At 34.8% G+C, this 23,662-nt stretch overlaps 1 protein-coding gene across 2 annotated transcripts in view; it reads left to right on the top strand.

The window, feature by feature from the left end:
* Positions 1 to 23,662, top strand: part of Elp4 (elongator acetyltransferase complex subunit 4) — a 206,796-nt gene that overhangs the window by 68,666 nt on the left and 114,468 nt on the right. For both annotated transcript variants that reach the window (XM_075961650.1, XM_075961651.1), the window contains 2 exons: positions 4,363 to 4,447; positions 9,441 to 9,629. In XM_075961650.1, coding sequence (XP_075817765.1) covers positions 4,363 to 4,447; positions 9,441 to 9,629 — 274 coding nt within the window. The remainder of the gene's footprint in view (positions 1 to 4,362; positions 4,448 to 9,440; positions 9,630 to 23,662) is intronic.

Here is a 23,662-nt window from a genome sequence, read left to right as displayed (position 1 = left end):
AGCTCAACAGAGTATTTTATACAATTAGTTGAGACATGTATTGTGTCTATGGTCTTATATAGGGTTGCTTCCAACTTGTCATTGTTGAGTCCTTGAATTATACATGCAAATAGAGCTTTGGTAAGATAAACCTATTTTTCCATTTACTTTCAAAATCATATCAAAAGGTGCTCATCTTTATTTTAATTCATTGTAATTATGGGTGATAATTTTTGAGAATAATAATCTTAATTTTCTGTAAGATTCTGTTTTTTCTCAAATATTTCTACCAGGTTGTTAAATATTTAAGTGACCAGAATTTCTTATTTTTAAAATTGTAGCAAATTACTTTAATGAGGAAAAGCATTCTGAACCATGTAATTTAAAAATCATGGTGGGTAGAGAGACAAGAAAAAATTTAAAGAAGTTGTCTGTATCGCACTTTGAGCAGAGTTGTTGGCACAGGTTGAACAGAGCCAGTTCCCAAGCCTTGGCATCTTCCTGCTGTGTGTGTGTGGCTGCTCAGTTATCAATTGGTATAAAGAGTTCCATTATCTTTCCACTCTCCAAGTTAAGTACCACCAAGGCCCATTTGAGATGATTTCATGAGTACAGCTAAAAGCTCTCTCCCCACAACTGCATGCTGGAATGCTTCATTAAAAGTGTTGAGTGAAAGCACACTAGTGTGTGTGAGCCCCTTAGATTCTCCATGCACCACATTCCAAGGCTTTTAAATAGTGTAGTTAAAAGAGCCAAGTTTCCCAGCTTTAGAATGTTTTCAGGGTTTTTGTTTGGTTCGTTTGGTTTATTTGTGTTGAGACATGTTCTTAATATATAGCCCTGGCCAGCTTGAATCTCACTGCCTCAGCCTCCCAAGAACTGGGGTTAAAGGAATGTACAACCATGCCCAGAAAATATTTTCACTTTGCATGTCATTTCTGTCACTTAGTGATGTGTAACCTTGGACAATCATTTTTCCTGAAATGAGCCTTAGTTTTCCCAATCACAAAGTGAGGATGATGACTGTACGTCTGTCACAAGGTGTCCATCGGATGCTGTGACACCAGCGTTGCTTCAGGATTTTCTGTGCACCAAGAGCTTTATTAACTGATAAGACTGAAATTAGGTAGGCTTCTTAAACAGTATACCAAGAGTCTGCTTTCTGCCTATAAAAATTTCACTTATCAACTACTTATTATAATTCCATATTCTATTTTATATTTGTAATTTATCTTTTAACAGACAAAAAGTTACCTTTTTCAAGAAAAAAATTATCTTTCTCCTGCTTACCAATCTGTTTTTTGTTCATTTGTGAAAGTAAAATTAATTTTAAGTACTTGGTATTATCAGGTTCAAAATTAGTGCCAGAGCTAGAGTGGTTAAGTTCAGTGGTTAAGAGCACCTGTTGCTCTTGCAGGGGACCAGAATTTGATTCCCAGCACCTACAATTTGTAACTTCAGTTTTCAGAGAATTGAGTGCCGCTTTCTGACCTGCTCAGGCGCCATCATGCACATGCAGTCAAAACACTTAAAAAATACTTAGAAATTAGTTCAAAAAATTATTTGTATGCTTTATATTTCTATATGTTGTGATAACTTTAGGCACATAGAACTGAAATTAGTTCATTTTAATATAAAAATTGTTGGTACTGGTAAGGGTAAAGCAGAATAGTGGTTCAAAATGGCTGCAGTGGAGCTGAAGAGATGGCTCTGAGATTAAGAGCACTGACAGTTCTTCCAGAGGACCCAGAGGATACAGATTCAATTCCCAGCACCCACATGACAGTTCAGAACTGTCTGTAACTCCACTTACAGGAAATCTAACACCCTCACACAGACACACATGCAGGTGAAAATACCAATGCACATAAAGTAAAGGTAAATAATAAGTTTAAAAAGTGGCAGTCTTTTAATATTTGAAATAGTCAAAACTTTGTTAAATGTTTGGAAACAGAGGCTGAGGACATGGCTCAGTGAGTAAGGTTGTCCTCTGATCCACACATTCACTGTGACTCCCCCATACCTGAACTTGCTCAAACATGCACAGTTACTTACAGATTTAAAAATGCTTGGAAACAGTAATAACAAAGCAAGGGTCTTTTTTGCAGACAAATTTCCTTCTTATCACTAGACACATGCACACATGTGCACTCACATACATATACACACATACACACACAGAGAGAGAATAAAATTTCTCAGTGTTGGAGAACCAACAATAAAGCCAAAATTTCCAATAGAAATGGAAGATATTTTTATCAATACATGTATATGTTTTTATAAATATTGAACAACAATGTGAGGTAACCATTAGTAATTACTCTTTTAGTAAGGCCCAAATCCTATTTCAAATTATTTCATTTTATTCATTCAGCAGCTAATATTCATGATTAGTATACATAAATGTATTTCCTAGTTTTATATTTACAAAAGATTACTCCCTAAGAACTTCAATTAACTCAAGAAATTTAATAAATGTTGTAAGCATCATTGTCTAGTGGATTATTTTATGTCGATGATAAATAAGTAAAGTGATTAAAAGATATTGGTTTTAATGACTTCACTTTATTCTCCAAAATGAAACATTGAACAAAATCAAGAGACAATCTAAGGAAAAGGGGGAGTATGAGAAGGAGAGAGAGAGCTTATGAAAGAGAGCTTAATACCTCAAATTTTTATGAACAGAAACAGTTCAATGGCAAAGAAAGTTGATTTTTTAAAAACAGGCAAAGGATCTAAGTAGACATTACTCTAAAAAAGACATACAAGTAGACAATAAATCAATGGGGTAAAAAAATCTCAAATATCTAATAACTAATCATTACATTATTATGTAATTATGTATATTTTCATTCATTTATATATTATTACGTACATTAAAACCTTAATGAGATGTTGCCTTGCAACCACTATAATGGCTTTTATCAACAAAGTAAAGGGCAAGTATTGGTGAAAACATAAAAAAGAGAAATCTTTGCTGTTGGTAGATGTATAAATTAGTATAAACATAGAAAACAGTGTGGCACTCATCACAAAGTTCAGAGTACAACTATTGTATCTACTAGTGCTCCTTGTGTACATATCTAACGAAATGAACTCAGTGTATTGAAGGGATAGCTGCATTCTCTGTTCATGACAGCCAAGATACAGAGTTAGCCTGTGTTGTCAACAGATAAGAAAATTTGGTATACACACAAATATGTAGCAGAATACTATTTAACCTTGAAAAAGAATCTTGTATTCTACAACATGGATGAAATGAAGGACATTCCCAGGACAGTCTTATAGAATTGTCTTTGCATAGTGTTATTTATAGACATGTTCTTCCCATCACAGTAGAATATCATGTCCACAATAGCCCGTGTTGTCCCAGAAAGGGTGCAGTAACTATATGAAACATACCCATGCTCTGCAGACCTTCATCTCCTGGAGTCACATTTGTTTTGTACAGAAAGCTTTCCTTTCTCGTGTTTACTCCGTTTCTGCAAGATAGGGATTTTGGAACAGCAGCAGCTGTTCAGGAGCACACACATGTATGGAGATGCACATGTATTTTTGCTGAATCGACTTCTTTGATGTTGCAGATGAAGCAAATGGGCTGCGACACTTCTTAACTTCACTCAGGAAGCAGGCTTCCTTCATTCTTTTCAATGTTCCCTGAAATACCACACAACATTTACAGGGGATTTATCTCAAGTGGTTTTTTTAAGTCCCAAATGCACCTTAAAAATTCATTTTACTGTTTTAAAGCAATAAACAATGCTTGCATCGTGTGAGAAATAACTTAGATGTCTTCCTAAATCCATGCATTTATTTTTTCATCTTCTTTGAACAAAGGAAATGGGTAAACAGTAAATTTAGTAGATTATGCTGTTTGTCTTCACGTGTTCTAAAAATTCAAATAATTTAGTTATTTTACCAGTTTATTCTACGAAAATTAAAACTTTGATAGAAGATGAGCTCAGGTGATCGGGACATTGATTTGGGAGTGTGTGACTTAGCAGTTCATTAACTATGTGTTAATTATGTATGATTACTCCTGAAAAGCTATGGTGGCTTCATCTTTTAGGTTGCTTCATTAAATCATTAATTTTCTTGGAGGTAACTAAGCCTGACATAATTAAGTCATCTCAGTCTCCACAGATTTTTATCCTCCCATAATGTCAAAAAACTAAGCAATTTAATATAAGATGATATAACTTACTCCCTTTTTGCAGTGTTGTCTAAATGTTTTTAGATTGTCTAACATTAATTTGATGCATTTTCTTGTATATTTAAACACTCCAATACATTCATATTTTTACTTATTTACTGATTTTTATAGATATTTTACTTTCTTAGTAGTAAGCCCATTTATGTATTTGAACCACTTCTTACCAACAGTTCTTTGTCCCGAGGCTACATGAAGCTGCTTCAATTCATTCAGAACATCATTTATACTGAAGGATTTGATGGATCTAATCCCCAGGTATGAATACTTCAACCTTCTTTAGTCATATGTAGAATATTGTTTTCAAATCTCTGGGGCATGTTTGGAGAGCCTGAGAAAAATTAATAATGTACACACTGTTTTCACAGACACTGTAAATGGGTAGAAATTATTCATGTGTATTCAGAGTGTTAACTGGGTTCTCAAAATGTGCACAAAACAGTTGCATGCTTTGTTATTGCTGATTCTCCTTAAATACCTATGTATAGCTTTGGAAATTAATAACTAGTTATGCTTTTTAATTGCTTCTAACCCTACAAGGTTCATATTTTTCTTTTTGAAGTGTTCATATTTCTGTTGTTCAGTCCTTAATTCTAATTGCTTTATGTGTAAGAATTATCACAAGATTTTATGCCTTGTTACATTACATTTTGAATTGTTTCACTGAATAAAAGATATATTTTTGATATATTTTATAACTGTTCTCTGTACCTCTGATTTTAACCTTTTCTCAAAATTCCTACTACTGAAGATGTTCCACTTAGTTTAATTTAAACAAGTAAAGAAACTTTATTGTTAAACATCATGCCTTGCAGAAATTTTTGTTAGTGATTTTATCTGCATTTCACACTAAAGGATTTATATTGTATTATTTAAGGTATGTGTGTTATTTTAATAAGTGTATCTCCACAGCAGTTATTTCTTAACCAAGACATAGAAGCTAGAAACTAATTTTTGGCATCTTTATCTACATTTGCTTTAGTTCATAGATTTTAAATTTTTTATCAGTTTACTTGCTATATTTAACAGTTTCTCAACGGCAATATAAATAATTTTTAAATTGATTTTTATTGCCAGTTTAATAGCAGACTTATAATATATTATGTGTATCTGGAAAGCATTAGTGTTTCTCATAGTCTTTATAGTGACCACTGATGTTCAATGCCATTTTACTCTTTTTCCTTATTACTGCAATTTTTGGTCCTAGCTAAGATTTATGGGTGCCATGTCTTCTTTTGGTGCCAGTGTGCTTCTGGAGAGGCAAATTGGTCCCTGACAGACACCTTTCCCCACTTGCAGTGGTAGCTATGGAAACAGGCATGTCATAACAGTTCCTACGGTGCAGTGTGCAAAGCTGCTGTTCTTGCAGAATGATGACACCTCTTTTGAAAGCAAGAAATTTATAAGACGCAAAAAGTAGCAGGAAATCACATTACTCTTTGCCAAGGAATACATGCATATGCCTCTTAGAAACAACCTAAGAGTACTTAGTAAGTAGCATTGTGTTGAAACAAAATGAAGATGGTTCTTCGTTTGTTTGGGTTTGGAAAAAGCACGCCACTTTCAAGAAACAATTCATTTATTCTTGAAAAATGATAGAAAATAAAATGGAGCACATTTGGTTCCCTGATGGTGAGAAGCTGTATAACAGCTAACTCTCGAAAAGACTGGGGTTAACATTTCTATAGTGAATAACAAAAAATGCTTAAAGCTTTCAAATTAAACTTAAATGTACCAATCAGTAATTATAAAAGTAAACTTCCTGTTTATTAGAACTAAAGCATAGTTACTAAGTTATATAATCATGAAGTGTGTTGCTTGCTATATTGCCTGGTCACAGACACTGCAGACAAGTCAGGAAAGGCGAGCACTCCATAGGTGCTCCTTTTAAGCAGTAGTCTTCTCCAGTCACAACGTTCTGATGGGGAAAAAGTCCTACTTTCAACGGGAAGTTTCTCTTCTGTGCACGTTCAAATATATTTGAGTAAGACACTTAAAATATACTCTAAAAAGCAGACTATTGTTTATTTTTTATAATGTATAATTAACCTTGGTAGTAAGTTAAATTGTATCGCTCATCTGTAAACATATGTGGGTGGAAGCATTTAAAAATTACTTCATAACATCATCTGGACATTGATTTTTTTTAACTTGGCATACTAGATTAAACGTTAGATATTCTTATGGGAATAATTATAGTTAATGTGTAACTATCAGCTACATTTTTTAAAAAATTAACATCTGAGATAACACAAGAGTGTCTGCTTTTGTTTCTGCAATTACCATTATTTATGAAAATATATTCTTTATGTTGAAGTGTTATGTTCATTTTTATTCTAATGTGCTGTATACCAAACACTTGAAGATTTTATCATTTATTCATTAATTGGGTATTTATGCTAGTACATGTCAGAGCCATTAAGCATTCATAACTCCTTATTCCATATCTAAACGCATCTGTAAACATTTAGCAAGACTTTTTGTTACGACAGAAGTAGTAGTGACCTTGTGTTACAAGACCATCTCTAGGTCTCTGAGTGCCACTGGCTCCTTTCCTTCACATTTCATTCTTTCTGTGTTCCCAGGCCTTTAGTTGGTTATTTCAGTAAGGTTTTATTTTCTTGTCTAGCTGTACTAGGACTTGAACCCAGGGCACTGCACATACTAGCCCACTGAACCATGTCTCCAACTTTTATTCCTTATTTCTGTTTCCTCGTTGTTATTGAGAAACTAACTTAGGCCTGTTACCATGAGATAACAAGTTTAACAATAAACAAGGCCTTATGTTTTTATCAGTTTACTTAAATTTAAGTTTTGTGTCATAAAGGAAGTATCATCTCACTTTTTTTCACAGATATTGTACATAAATTTGCCAGGAACATACTTGTACTTCTTTTTCTTAATAATTGTAGTAAGGTTTATTTATCTTGTTTTAATATGTGTTTACATGTGTGTGTCATAGGCATGTACGCACACACACACACGCACTTATAAGTATGTGAATCTGTTGCCATCAGCAGCTAGAAGGGGACATCAGCTCCCCTGGATCTGGAGTTTTGGCGTGTTGGTAACTACATATGCAGGTTTTGGGAGGAAAAGGTGGGTCCTCTGCAAGAGAAGCGCACACTCTAAACCACTGAATCCTCTCTATAGCCCTCCCCCATATTTGTTCCTGTAATATCTGCCCCATGCATGTTTTCACTTCATTTTTCTGGGTGAAAACAAATACAGTTAAACACTTTTTATAGACCAAAATCCTAACATATTAAAAATAGCTGAAAACGTTCATCTGTACTAAATATACACATTTTTTCTCATCCTAGGTCTCTACACAACTCAGTATAACTACTATTTATATAATTTCATTTATATAGTATTATGTATTATAATTCACTAATCCAGGAATGACTTAAAGTAGATAGGTAGATAGCTGTGTTATATGCGATACTTCATTGTTGTATATAAAGGATTTGAACATATATAGGTCTTGGAATCCAAAGCAGTCTCCAGAGTGAGAGCCCCCAGGGATACCAAGAATAACTATATATACAAAGCTCTGCACCTACTTCATAGTCCAAATTCGTCATCTTTTTTTTATTCCCCTGCCTAGATACTTTTGTATCTTGGGCTTTCCAATGTTGAGATTCTTTTGCACTGTCACCCTTCATCAATAAATTCTGTTTATAAAGAGGATGCGCATATTCAATTTTTATTTTTTCTATTGGGAAAATAGATTTACTAGATTGAGAAAGCTCATCTAAACTGGCACATATCTAAAATCATGGCTTTAAGAAAGAACGCCATAGTCGGGCGGTGGTGGCACACGCCTTTAATCCCAGCACTCAGGAGGCAGAGGCAGGTGGATCTCTGTGAGTTTGAGGCCAGCCTGGTCTACAAGAGCTAGTTCCAGGACAGGCTCCAAAGTTACAGAGAAACCCTGTCTCAAAAACAACAAAAAGAGAGAAAGGAAGGAAGAAGGAAGGAAGAAGGAAGGAGAGAGGGAAGGAGGGAGGGAGGGAGGGAGGGACACTTTATTTATTTCATCATAAATATAATAATGATCTTCCAAATACTTGCATATCCCATGTTTTGTGCACATAAATATTGCTAAATTGTTAAGGAAAGCATTTACAAAACATTTGTTCAGTTAGAATAACCCAAACAGTAGAACTTGTAAACATATATTGTCAGATACTTATTGATCTTTTTTCTCTGTGTAACACTGGCCATCCTAAAGCTTGCTCTGTAGACCAGGCTAGCCTTGAACTCAGAGATCCACCTGCCTCTGCCTCCCAAGTGCCTGGCTTAAAGGTGTGTGCCACCATCACCCAGAGTGTCCTTGCTTTTTAAAAATGTTTTATTCCAAAAAAAAAATTGACACCATTATTTTAGCCATAATAATCAGTAGTTTCTAAGTGTTAAAGCTTTGAACTTAAATTAAGTCAGTAAAAACAATTTCATGAAAAAACTAGAGACAAATATAAAGTATAAAACCAAAAAGTTTAAAAGTTGTAAACACCTTTCAGACAAAAGCTCACACAGCAGTTGATGGACAGTTAGACAGGAAATATAGACGTCCTGGCTTATTGGAAGAGGTGTAGAGTTTTATAATGCTGGGAATGCATTTGTAAGATTTTGAATTAACCTTTTCCTCTATCTTTGCCTCTATCTTAATATTATTTTGAGGTTTTGTTATTATTATTGTTTGGGGTTTTTGTTTGGTTTGGTTTTTTGAGATAGTCTCACTTTTCACACCTGACTGCTTGGCACTTGTTCTACACACAGCTCTGGCCTTGAGCTTGTGTTGATTCTGTGCCTCTACCTCCCAACTGCTGGGAATGCAGGCTAGCACTACAGCACATGGTATTTATCTGTCGTTTAACTGTCTCAAACATAATTCTTAGCATAGTCACCTCAACTTTAAACAAAATTCAAATTTGACTATTATCATGACCTTTAAATTTTCATGAAAATTATTCGCTATTTGTTGATAGACAGTGATTTGCTATGTTGCTGAGCTGGCCTTGAACACCCACACTCAGTCAATTGGCCTGCACCAACATCCTGAGTAGCTGGAACTATTAGTGTAACATGCTGGCTTTGTTCTTTATACTCCTCCTGCTGAGATTGCATCAGTTTTTACTGCGTCTATTGTCTTCCTGATGCTGTGAGTTCTGATAAGAACTAGTAGATAAAGAAGTTCTATATTGATAAACTACTTATGTATTTATTTCTTCTCACTGTCTTTTAGAAAAAACAGAAAAACATTTTAAGAATAGGAATTCAGAACCTTGGTTCACCATTATGGGGAGATGACATTTGCTGTACAGAAAATTGTGACAACAATCATAGTCTTACCAAGTTCCTCTATGTTCTCCGTGGCCTTCTAAGAACCTCACTGTCAGTCTGTATCATCACAATGCCAACACATCTGATCCAGGTAAGACCCTGTCTTCCTTATCCAGTGGAGACAGGGAGGATAATTGGCTTTATTTTTATTTTCCTCTGTCAGAAAAGATGCTGGCCATTGTTTTATGTGTTCATTGGTGTTCATCCTCTGGTTCTTTTTCCATTTTGTTGGTTAATCTTATTATCAGTTTTTAAAGTTCTTTGTATATATTTAGCAATATGCTTTTGCAATAGTTTTCTTATAGTTTGTAATACCGCTTTTCTTAATAGTCTTTTGAAATACAAGGTTTAAATCTTGATAAGTTTCATTGATTTTAATTGGTCATTTCCATTAGCCTTCAGTCTTTTTGATCTTGGCCTCTCTTAAGAACTTTTCCTATTTTCTCCTAATTATTTTGTACATTTCTTATATTCATGAGTTAGTATATTCCTCTTGAATTTTTTGCACAATTTTAATTTGTGTTTTTAAACAGCTTCTGGTTTCTACCATTCTAATTATTCACTAAGTAAATGTGTGATGAAACGTTACTGGTCCTTTTACTCTGTCATCCCAAGCAGCTGGACCTTGAGGAGTGCAGATGTGAGGACCTTGAGGAGTGTTACAGATGTGAGCTATCACGAGCAGCAGGATTTTGTTTTGTTTTGTTTTGTTTTTCTAGCCAAAGGACTTTATCATTTCAAACATGTGATTTTATGTGATCTTAAATATCTTATACATTGTTGTCTTGTATGAAGGCAAGGCGAGACTTCATGTGGCTTTATAATAATATTTTATTAGTATGAGCAAAACCTTCTTTGCACAAAACCTGGATTTTCCTAGACAGATGGTCAGTAAATGTGAGTTGAATGAATATTGATTCTCACTTGGAAAAATATTTCTAATACCTAATTATTGAAACTGCATATATATCTTTGTTCTAACATACCTAGGCCGTTCCAGCAAATGATAAATGCACTAAAATATCAATGAGTTACACTAATTGTATGTTAATTATATACAGTAATGCAACATCTCAAAGTTATGGCTGAAAATTGAGGCATAAATACCAAGAAATTTTTACTCACTGGCCAGTAGAATTTATTTTTAATAAACGTAATAGGTTAACTCATGTTTCCTTTGCAGGGTTTTAACAGATAATTCTTAAACATAAATTATGTTTTTATTATGTTAATAACAAAATATTATGTATTTTTATGTTATTAATATGATGACCTTGAATCTTTATAAATATTGTAGGGAAGTCCTTTCTCTAATAATGTTAGTCATGCTGTGTATGTTTGTAATATTTTCATTGTGCATCAATGTTATTGTGAAATAAATACTTCATTAGTAGCCTGGTCACACATAGTGAGCTTGTTGTTCATTAGTAGCCTGGTTACACATGGTGAGTTTCTTGTTCATTAGTAGCCTGGTTACACATGGTCAGCTTGTTGGTTTTGATGATAGATGTGGAGCCACAGGTGAAAGCTCAGCTCTTCATACTTGCCCTGAGCTGTCTTGTGGCTGCAGCTACTTACGAGGCCCTGGCATCTCACTGTCTTTCTGTTTGTGGGTTTTACCACAACCCTGTGAGATGCTTAGTTCTAAACTCGGCTTTCCAAGGTGGTCCAGTTGATAAATTGCAGGGCCCATTTCTTCCCCCTCAGATTCTAGCCCCTTCCATCTTTATAGTTAATCACATAGCTTCTCAACAGTCACAAAACTCTACAACTTAGCTCTTGACTAACACTGCTACTATTTAGTATTTTTAAATACAAAATTATCATTGCAAAGTCTTCAACAATTAGAGTATGTGAAAGATAAGGCAAAAAGTCCCATTACTGACAAAGGACAAATGGATAGATGTTTCCTTTTTTGCAAAATTGCAAGTAAAGAAAACAGTTGTGAAATAGCAATTTCATATTTAATTTTAAAAGACTATGAAAATTTTTAAGGAAAAACAAAAAACTATATTACAAATGATTATTACTTTAAAAGGTCACATCCACCGTGACATCTCTGACAGTTTCCTTTACCTTGTGTTTCAAGGAAGAACGGTAATGCTCTCGGGTGTTTTCATGTCAGCCTGTCTACACCACAAGTCAGGTGGTTGAATGACAAGGACATATAGCCAATGTTTAGAGACTTTTAAACCTTTGTACAACAGTATTGTTTAAACTTACATTTTTAACGTATTGAAATAGAAATAACAAGATTTAAGGTCAGACAGGTGGTGTGTTTAAAATTAAGCAGCATGACCGTGCTCCTCAGAATGGCCAGTGCTCTTAGTAAGACCACCCACCATCTTGTAACAGTTCTCATCTCCCACACAGTTCTACAAAGCTATCATACATGGCAGCTTTCTAAACTCGCTCTATAATCAAATGAATTATAAAAAAACTGCCTTAAAAACTTTTGCTTATGTATCAATACATTTATCAAATGTAGCTTACCAATTTGTTCAAGTCAGGTATGATATATAAGTAAGGAATAAAACTCTTGATAACTTACAAAGACTGGAAGGGAAAGCATAGAGAATAAGAGCTGGTAGCAGTTTGTTTAGAAGCTTAATCAGAAGCACTAGAGAGGGAGCTTAGTCAGTAAGCATGAAGATCTGAGTTTGGTTCCCAGGACCTATGTTAATAGCCAGGTAAAGTGATGCCCACTTGGAATTCTGGCACCGGAGAAGAGGATGCAAGTGGATCCTCCAGACTTACATCAAGCTCCAGGTCTCAGTGAGAGACCCTGTCCCAAAAAATAAGGTGGAAGATGGTTGGTGCTCAAAGAATTATACCCAAAGTTAATTTCTCCCTTTACACTCATGCACACACACACTGGAAGCATATGAATATACAAAAAAGAAAGATTAAGTTTGTTTCACAAGAACTTGTATAGTAATTACTGTAGGCCAATTGTGGTCCTGAACTTTTTATATAGTAGCCCATGGGATCTTTCCACTACGTGCCGTTGCTGTCATCAGAAGTTAGAGCTGAGCGGCGCCGCTCTAGTTGCTGTTCACTTAGTCGTTGTACTGTGCTGCTTGTTTCATAAAGATGCTGGTGTAGAATTCAGCTAAGGAAGATGGGGACAAAACTGTATTCAGTGATTAAAAAATAATAATCATGTGCTTTTGCAGGTGGAAATGTTCAATAAATTACTTGGTTTTGGTTAATTTTCTCAGTCTTAGCTTCTTTATTGATAAAATGAGGCCAAAAGTCCCCAATTCAGAGGATGAGAAATACCAAGTCCTGATGCATCATAGGCATTCAGTGTGTGCTAGCCATCATCATCAACAGAGACTTTCCAAATTGATAATCTGAAGATAAACCTGTCAAAAATTAAAGTGTTCAGTGTGTCAGTGCAATAGAAGGATTGAGAGAGCTGCTCAGAGGGAGGCACGTGCTTGCCATGTTAGAAACAGCAAAAAGAAAATCTTCAGTTCCCTGACCCTTTTTATGGAAAACACTCGGCGGTGTCCTCCCGTGGATTGGGTTGAAGACACACCGGGAAGCACAGATACACGGCTGTCCGTTTCTTAGTGGCATAAACTGCACAAGACTTACATCGGTTTTCATGACCAGTACGATTTCTGGAGTCTATAAGACAGAGTTGAAATGGTGCTCGTGGGACTAAGAGCTGATTAGCTCATTTCCTCCCTCCCTCCCTCCCTCCCTCCCTCCCTCCCTCCCTCCCTCCCTCCCTCCCTCATTTATTCATTCAAATACAGCAGGCATGCATAGGTATCTGTGGAGATGGCGTATTGAATATGACAAAGTCACTGTCCTCAGGGATGCAAAAGATGGGATAAAACAAAAAATAATTTGAGCGTTGTTGGTTTGGGTTTTTGTTTTTTGTTTTTTTTTTCCCTTGTTTTTCTGGGTGTCTTGAAGTTTTTTGGTGGGTTTTTTTTTTTTTTTTGGCCTGTATGGTGCGTGTGTGTGTGTGTGTGTGTGTGTGTGTGTGTGTGTATTGGATATTTGAGCTTTGATGCTGATAATTTGTTTCTGTCAGGAAAAAGAAATGTCATTCGATATCCTTGGAAATTTTGTCATGTAATTAAGCATCTTTAAATTAGCACTAGACTAAGAGTATATAAAATATTTTCATCTCTTAGAATGGTAAAACAGCCAATCAGTGTTCTTATCTCAGTTATTAGCATTCTGTCAGACTTGTACAGTAATGATTACTTACCCTTTATTGTACTTTTGGCATGCTTCCCATGTTTAATTTCATTGTAGGGAAGGAACACATAGTTAAGGAAATTGCAAAAGAGGGGGAGAAGTTAAAATAGGGAAAATAATAGATTCAAAACTGATTTTAACTTATTGTTGTAATGATACTTCTAAGCAGAAGGAACAAGGGTGATTTTAAAGTTCTAATTTGAAGTATTTTATGTTTAGTCTCACAACCTTAAACTTGAAATTTTTATTTCATTTGAATTAAAGGTTAATTCTATAGCAGCACAGTAGAAGCTGATGAATGTACTTTGAAGTAAATGTGTAAAAATAAGTTCTAAGTATCTTTTTAAAGGACTAAAAATATTTAGCAAGTGATTCTGAATGTCTTCAGACATACATGTAGTTTTACATAGTTTTCCTTATGAAGTATTGTTACTCATAGCACTCTTGCTAGAATATAGTTTAGCGTCTACCCAAAACAGTATCCTGAAGTGTCTGTGAGGTGGCTCCGTTGACTATGATTCTTGTTGCATCCTGAACTGTGGGGTGCAGCGTGACTAGGGCAGAGCCCTGGTAGTGCCCTATATTGCAGCCTTACCCCGTTCCCACAACCCTGCTGAGTAGTTGTTCCACTCGCCAAGACGCCTGTTAAAGAGCCCCTGAGAGCATGTGTACAGCCCTCCATGTTAGTAGTTAATTGGTGAGGATGGCGAGATGAGAGGACAGCCGAGCATGTGGTCTCTCAGACTCGGGCAGTAGACAGCCTTAGTGACAATAACAGCAGATGCTCACATTCTCACAGCGTAGCTGCTCCACTCCTGTTAAGGAAAGTTATCGCAGACTGAAAAAAAGGCTCTAGCTAAGAAAAGTAGCTATCTCTTTAAACTCTTCTACATGTTAAATTATAAGAATGTTTTGACTTTCAAAATTTAACGTATAAATTTGTATATGAATGGTTATTATCCTCCAAGTATGTTAAGCACTCTATTCCTGCCCGCCCCATTCCCCAGCACACACACACTTGCTATTGGGAACAAATGGTTTTCCCCTTTGATGCCTTTTAGCAAGATTTATTTGTGGCAAAGTAACTGAAGTACTTTAAAATGGCAATTTTTAATTTCTGTATCTAGTCAGATATGACACCTTTGTTTCTTTGTGACTTATACATGGGAATTGTCTTAACTGTTGGTGAAATTTATTATCCATCTCAAAATTATGTAAACATTTTATGCCTTTTATTTTCAATTCCAGTGACAGCTGTGTGCTTGTGAAAAATGAGAACCAATAATATTTCTTTTAGGAAATAAACAGTTTTGTGCCTAAATACAGTTTTGTTAGCAAAATAAAAAGAAAATAGATTTCCGATAGCTTGTTTACTTCTCACACAGCCCATGACAGGTTATCTTTGATCAGTATTTTTTATATATTAAAAACACTTTAACCTAAAACTGTCAGAAAATAAACACTGGCACACTTGTATTAAAACGGAAGGTTATTTTCTTGTTCCTTTCCCATAGCTTTCCTTTCAAAGAATATTTACTTTTCACTGCTGCCAGCTTTATCAGTGTTGTCAAATCTGCACTCATTAAGGAACTTTTCAGCCTAAACATCCTAAACTGTTCCTCTAGCTGTGACAATGCAGGGATGAAAAATCTCTTGCGTCTGCTTAGAAAACCTCAGTGCCTGAACTGATTAAAATTCCTTTTTTTTTTCAGAACAGATTGCAAATTTGAAACTAGATTGCAGCATGTTTTTATTTATTGTCATTGGAACTTAGGTACTTGATATCTGTATCCAGTATTTTTCTCACATAGTTACTGTTTTCCAATGATATGATTCTTGCAGTTTTTACCCCAGCTTCTCATTGAACAAAACTTAACCACTGCTAATGGGCTCATACTAAAGAAAATGCATTTCTTGGTTTAAAAAATAAGGAAGAAAGAGCCCTATCTCTTAAAAACTGAACAAGTTTTTAAGATAAATGAATGTTATCTTAACAGCTTTTCAGATTAGTCAACAATATTAATATACTAGAACTTTAAAGCCACTGAAGTGAATAATGCAGAGCATTTGTCTGTAGAGAAACTTTCCCATCTGGGTTCAGTGCCAGAATTTTACCAGCTAAGTCAAGTCAAGCCATGGCTGTCCTTACAAATCACTCATATGAATTTTGCAAGTGAATCCCAATGGTCTTCTAAATTTATCTTTTATTCTCAAATAAGTAAGAAATCATTATTCTTCTTATATGATAAATATGATGATAAAGGTGTCGGCCATTGACCCTGACAATTTGAGTTTGGTTGCCAGAATCTACCTATTGGAAAGTGAGAACCAACTCTGACCTCCACATGAATGGCATGGCAGTTATGTGTGCCCATAGACATATAAATAAATAGATAGGTGATAGGTAGGTTGGTAGGTAGGTAGGTAGGTAGATAGATAGGCAGGCAGGCAGATATATGGATGTGTGTGCCCATATATGAACACACACGTATGCCCATATACATATAACTAAAGTAAATTTGCATGCCCAGTAAATATATATATAAATAAATGTGAGTGCCCATATACAAATAAATAAACACACATGCCCAAATACATATAAACAAATAAATGAGTGAATGACGCCTAATTGAAAGAATTGAATGAACTGCTTGGTGAATTATCAAAGTTTTGTTTGTAACTACAAATTTTTGAAAAATATTTTTTACCTGTAATTGCTGTGTGTGATACTCATTATTATAGAACAGATTGGTATATTGTAAACTATTTTATCTTATATCTTAAGCTATTTATGTGGCTTTTTAAAGGGACATGGTGAGTATTGGAGGAATGGGTAACTAGTTAAGAGCACACTGCTCTTAGAGCCTAAGCTTTGTTCCCACCACCATGTCAGCAGTCATAACTGCATATAACTCCAGCTCCATGGGGATCTGATACCTCTGGTGTTCACAGACACCTGCACACATGTACATATACCCACACAGGAAGATACGCAGTTTTAAATAATTTTTAAAACTCTACTTTAATAAGGAGAACATTTAAGGATAAAAATTACAGATATAACCTCTTGAACATAGTAGCTACTCATTACTAATAGATAAATAAGCTAGATATTCTAGGTGTCATTTTCTTCATGATTCCTCTCTTAATCAAGATATTGTCATCTAATAATCAACCTGTAATTGTTTCAGATCTTAATAGGCCCAAAAGCGGTTGTAGAAAAATGACACATTTACAAGATTTAAAAGATTTTTTCAAGTGAACTGAACAATATTCAACTCATTTAAGTTTTGTACTGTATATGTCAAATACTAGTAACTTTATATATGTCTAGTACTGTAAATGTAGTTTATTTTTCCTTAAAGTAGCAAATAATAGAACTGTTTCAACCCTCTTAGTATAAATTGGGATTCTTTTAGTGCCCAGTTGTGTTCTGTGCTATGTGCATATTAGCAGCACTTGTTATATTCGAAAACTGCCGCAGCTCTGTGCATCGTACACACACTGTCTGTTGAACTGCTTTCCTTGCTCAAAAATGGCTGAAATTTTTACACTTTGCATTGTCTGTAAGTTTTTGTTTCTACAGAGCATCTACAGCAATACATGGAGCATTTTATCTTAATGTAGATATACACATTAAATAAGAGCAGGATGTAGTAACTGCCAGTCAGATTTGTGTTCATTTTAAAAAGGAAAAAATATCATTTAGAACCCTTTTATTGTGTTTCTTCTGACCAAAGTGCAAAGTGTATTCGGTACAGTTTAAAGAAAATAATCAGTGTGTGTGTGTGTTTTCACTTTCTCTAAAACAATTGGGATGTTGTTTCATATTGTGACTGATATGTAGTTCTGTAGTGTTAGCGGTTATTAGCTAAAGGGCTGTTTAAGGCCAAGCTCAAATTTATCAATGGTCTAGAGAGTAGAGTGTCTCATGGTTTAGAGTGTGTCATTGTTGAGGCATATGGGATCTTTGGCTGCTGGACCGCATCTTTCTGATGACCAGTGTCTGGGCACAGACACAGCTGTTCTGGGAGCAGAAGCAGGGAAGGACCTGTGTTTTCAATATATGTCAACTGGATACATGAAACATGAGGGAAGGGTCTTTTATATTATTTTTTACATTGTTCTTTGTATTTAAAAACATAGAAGTTTAATTGTGCATTTATTTTGTAAATAAAATTATTAAATATTTTATCCTTTGTGTTACAAGCTATCTGAAGAATTCCTGTGAGCAAATTAGGACTTTTGAATTATTTGTTTTCTTACTCAGATGCTTGTCTTCCTTAAAGCATGCTTAGTGTCTTTGAAAAAAGATACTTAATAATGCTAAGACAAATATGCTTGTTACCAGTTATAGTTTCCAGCTGCTTAAGTACCAGGTCAAATAGTATGCCCTGATGTTATGTTTTAGCCCTTTGCTATTAATTACATTATTATTATATAAGGAGTTGTAGCTTTTTTAATAATGTTTTCATACCCTATGTAGTTAATCTTTAATGTTGGGGAGTACAAAGGGAGAGGTTAAATTAGCCTTGTAACCTCGTTCTCTTCCAGGCTGACGATGGAAAATAAAAGCTCTTAGCCACAAAATGTAACACTTAGAATTAATATTTAATTAGACTAGCAAATTGTACACTGTGGCTGAAAGCTTCCAAAGAGTTGTTAGTGCCACAATTGACCTACAGGTTTATAATAACTCACTTCTAGAAGCAAGTGCCAGTTCAGCAGAGTAGAGCCACTAAGAAAGTCCTGAGAGATTAAAATCAGCAAACCAAATGGCAGGCAAGGGTTCCTGGGATGGAGCCTTCTGGAAAGCTGGGAGCTGGAATAGCTTTTAAGCCAGGATTCAGATGAGAACAGTGGGTGAAAAAGCTGATCCCTCCTGTTCTGGGAGCTTCTGGTTGTAGGCCAAAATCTTAGAACAGATTTTTACTAAATGTTTTTGCTGCAGCTATTAACTTACATTGAAAACCAAATATCGAATAATTTTTCTGTAAAATTTAACTACTTTTTGTGTAATCATTAGTTCTTAATATTAGTACATAATATTTGGAAGTTCAGATCATTAGATTGTCAGATAGCTTTGGCGCTGTACATCTATGCTGTTTTGCTGTGACATGCTGTTTCCTTGTTCCCTGTATAGTTGATTTATATGGTTCATTTCTATATTATTTCATTACAGAGCATTACACAGAGCCAGAGAAAGAGATTGGGAAATCTATAGCCCAAGACTTTTTCTTTAAATCATGCGTTGGAATATATAGATATATCTATATCAGGAAGTATAATTTAAAGACATCTTTAATTTTAGAAAGCTTATATTATAAAGCAGTTCTATATTTGATTATGCTTATGATGCAATTAAATTACGACATAAATAATTAGACCTCCTGGTGAAACATTGGATCCCTATATATTGGAAAAATTCATATGCTAAAAGTAGGGTATTTGAAAATGTGTAGCTATAGAATGGAGACTGAAGGGGACGCCTTAAATAATTTATTGGCTATATCTTAAATAATGAAAGAAAAGCTAGTCATTAATTAAAAATCCGAGCAGGTGAGGGCCTTGCCAGCAGAGGGAGTAGTCCTGTCTTGTGTCAGGTTCCCATCACTTTCCCACCTGCCTCAGCCTTTTTCCCAGCCAGTCTCCCATCTGGACCTGGCTCTGGCTGCCTGTTCCTCATGACAGGCTATCATTTTATGCTCAATGTGGTATGATTCTAAGCTGATTTTAAACTTTAGTGTCTTTAACCTGCCATAACATCACAGACATTAACTGGATACTTTGCTTTGGGGACATCTGTGCTTTCTTTCTAAGGGATTTAAGTATAAAAGAAGTAAAGTAGAATTTATCACTTAACACATTTTTTACATAAAGAGCCAAGGTATCCCATTAATTTCCAGATTGTGAAAATAGATGGTTAAAAGTCTTGGGGAGAGCTTGAAGTTGATTTTGAATACTATATACCATTATTTATTCTAGCCTGCCTTTTATCATATTTTCTACATCCCATTTCTAAGAGGATTCAGGACATGTTCTCCTCATGTTTTATATTAATGTTGAATGTTGACTGAAAAACAAGCAAACTCATATAAACATCTCTTCTGTCAGCCTAAAACCAGGAACCAGCCTTTCAAAATAAAGTGCGTGATGAGATAGAGCACACAAAATTTAAATAATTTAAATAAATAATGTGGTTTTGCCGCCTTTTCCTAGTTAGATGGTAAAAGTTCAGCAATTTCTTTGTCCTTTAAACTTAAATATGTTTGCCTGCAGCTCTTTGTGCAATGTTTTAAGTTTTTTGGGAAATGTTTGTTTTATTACTTCCTTGTATGAATATTATTGTGTGATGATACCAAGAGATAGGTTCTATCTATATTACCCTTATTTGCAAGAAGTTTTCTCTGTATTCTAAAATAAACAGTGAACTTCAATAAAAGCATTAAATCTGCAACAATTTTATTTAATAGGCATTGTAAGTTTGTTAGTATAATTTTGTCAAATAAAATTACATTTTTATTAAACTCAAATAATGAACAGAATTATCAAAATCTTGTTATTGTTTCATAGTTTACATTTCAATAGAATTGAGCATATAAGAAATATGAAAAATATTTTTCCACAAATATCCCTAGATTTGTCCCTTATTTAACTTTAGTGTTGGATTTCACAACAAAAAAAAAATGTGTATATTTTTCAAAACATCTTTGTAATTCTAAGCTCGATTTGTGGGAGTTCTAAAGGCACATGCACACCTCCTGTCATGCACCAGTTGAGCAGAAAGAAACTAAACATTTCCTTCTCTAACTGGACCCGTGCTTTGTCCAGAGCTAACGTTCCTGCCGTTCTCAAATGGAAGCTCTTCTCGCATATTCTTTGCCCTCTTTCTTAGATAGTGTAGATGGAACAACCCAAGAGTGTGCTCATGGGACAGTGTATGTATGCTTTATTTCAACTGGTTTGTGAAATTAAAACACTGATTACTTTTTAATCCTCAAGTTAAAATATTTACTAGAAATTTATTCTGAGCTGGCACAAATTGCATCCTTTATATTGTTATGGTAATTAGTGTCATCAAAGTAAAGGAATGTTCAGAGTTTAAAGTGTCCTTATTACTTGTCAGTGCTTCCTGAAAGTTAAGATTCGTGTCAGAACAATTGTGAAAGCTTTAGGTGACAGTAGTGGAATTTCTATCTTAAAATTCCTACTTTAGCTTTATGAGCTTTGAGCTGAAAGTGTTCTATTAATCTTTGAGAAATTAAAATCCCTTTAATGGATTTGGCATATTCTAAATAAAAACGTACTACCATTCTTTAAAGGCAAACAAGAAACAAGGTAAAAACTCACCAGGTTCTTGTGAATCTAAATTACAATAAATTAGTAGACAACTGGGTAGTCTGGTTTGCCTTACTCATTTGCAAGCAGCATCTGATGTGAGTTGAATTTAAATAATTAAGAAATTACACTGAAACAGAAAATATTAAGGACCCTTTCCACAACTTCTAACAATGCCTTCTGAGATTGCCAGCAAACTCTTAGAACTCCTAGACCCCAGCGCTCTTCTCTCTGGCTTCCCTCCTAGTCATGTCTTGGCTACTATCCAGAGCTGACAACTTTCACCCAGGAGCAAAGGGAGATTTGTCTAGAAGAAGAAGGATTTTTGAGTCATCCTCGATTTTCCTATCCAGATGGGCAAGGAGGAGGGGTGGCAATATCGTTGTACATACTTGCGTGATGTCATTATGGCACATGTGCACTCTACCCATTAATTTAGTCCTGATGGCAAAGTTCTGACATCCTTATTCAGATATTCCTCACTTGAAACTTTAATTTAGCAATTGCAAAATTAAGGTAGAAATGTTGTTGAAATATGTGTTTTAGGTCTTGATGCATAGATTCTGTCACTTCTTCATTTTCAAGAAAAGACTAGGAAATTTCACATCTTTGCTAATAAATAAAAGTGCTTAGATCCAGGAGGATAAGAATATAGAGGTTCTATGTCAGAATCCCCACTTCAGTCACTGTGCTAAAGATTTGGAAGCACCACTGGCATATTCTGATAATTTTCATGTACAGTGTACTCCTGACTAACTGAATTGTGGTTATTATGCTTTCAGGGGTTTTCTAAATGAGTTAACTTTTGTTCTTTTATGTAAACTCACCTACCTTTACCTAAAAGACCATTTGATAGTAATACAGTGACTTGAAGAACCTCTTAATAAGCACAGCTCTAAGGTAATGCCACACTAGTGACCATGTTCTAAATGAATTTCGAACATACACGAGCAATCACATCTTTTGAATCTTTAAAAAAAATGCATTTTCATGCTCAGGTATCTTTTTATATTTCTAAAAATAGCTAGAGACTCGTTATGTTTATTATAAAAACAAAGGTTATGCCTGTCAGAAAACTATTGTTATTCTTTTATAGTTTTACATTATTCTTATTCTATACACGATTTCAGATATTTGTATAATTGTCACATTGTACGAAATTTTGAAAAATAACTGCAAAAAGCAGTAAAATCACTGTTTGGTGTAACTTCTCTTATAGTGACAGTATACTTAAATGTTTATTCTTAGCATAAAGCTTCATGAAAGCTTTTTAGATAGATTTTTGTTCATAATTAATAACTGATACAATTGTAGAGCTTAGAAATACAATAAGTAAGCTACATTGAGTGACTACCTTTCTGAGAAATTTTGAAATCAGGCTGTACATGCTGTTTTATATTTAGAATTCATTAATTTTCTTCAGTGAGTATAATTAATTTACACATGTCTTATAAACTGTTTTTAAACAACCTAAGAGATTGATAAATATTACAGCTTTTAGTGGTTTATTAGTTAACTATAGGGTTAAATGAATGAAGGAAATAGCAGTGTGCAGTTGGTCATTTAAATACACAGCACTTCTCTACTGTTGGACTAGGACTCAGTCTGTCTTTATACCTTACAGTTCTACTAATCATATAACTGAGAAGAACCACGTTGGTATATCTGAAATCTTGAATAGGTGAATGCTAACAAACTCGGATATTTAGATACAGAGACACTGCCTTTTATTTACACATAAAAGTAAATCTGACCTTGTTGATTAAGAAATACTGTCAGTTGCCTTGATAGCTCTTGCTCATCTGAAGGTCCATGTAAGTACTCTTCTCAGTAGACTTTATACTAAAACTGAAATGATAGGAGCCTGCTGCTTATTATCCAAGATTCTTCTTGATAGGGAAACCACATGGTTTTTCTTCATCTCCCACTTGTTCTCACCCTTTACTACCAACCCAGCCACACCCCACCCCCACCCCAACATTGTTCAGTACTCAGCACAATGAATCATTTTCAAGTTGACTCATTGTGAACTGTCTCCCAGCTGTTGGAATGTCTGGCAGACATTTTTGTTTGGGTGAAGAATAACTGGCTGAAACCCAACCTGGATGAGTTTGATTTAATGGTCTTTGGCTAAGAAAGTATTGAGAGGAATATGTTTCTGGCCTCTGAAGCCCCTGTTATTCCTGGAGTAGTACCATTCTCTGTGGCACAGCACTGAAAGTAAGGAATCAATCTGGATTATTTTCTCATCATTGAGTGAAGAATTGCCTTAGGAAAATAGCCATTTGCAGATTTTGTGTGTATACTATACTTAGTGTGCCCATATAATTGAAAGTTTTTTAAAGAGAAAGAAAACTTTTTTACACTGTCTTCTTTTAAGACCAAAGACTAGAGGCTGAAATGTTCTCCACACAATTTGCATTAATCCAATAGAAAAGCTTCAAATACTGCCTAAGGTGTAAGCTAACCAACTATTTGAGCAGAATGTTTGGAAACCCAGACTACTGAGCATTTCCCTATGAATCATATAGTATCAACATACCCTCTTTTCCTGTCTACTCTCAT

Source organism: Microtus pennsylvanicus, chromosome 2 (genome assembly GCF_037038515.1).
Source record: "Microtus pennsylvanicus isolate mMicPen1 chromosome 2, mMicPen1.hap1, whole genome shotgun sequence".
NCBI classification, from domain to species: Eukaryota; Metazoa; Chordata; class Mammalia; order Rodentia; family Cricetidae; genus Microtus; species Microtus pennsylvanicus.
This window is presented reverse-complemented; position numbering and strand designations above follow the sequence as displayed.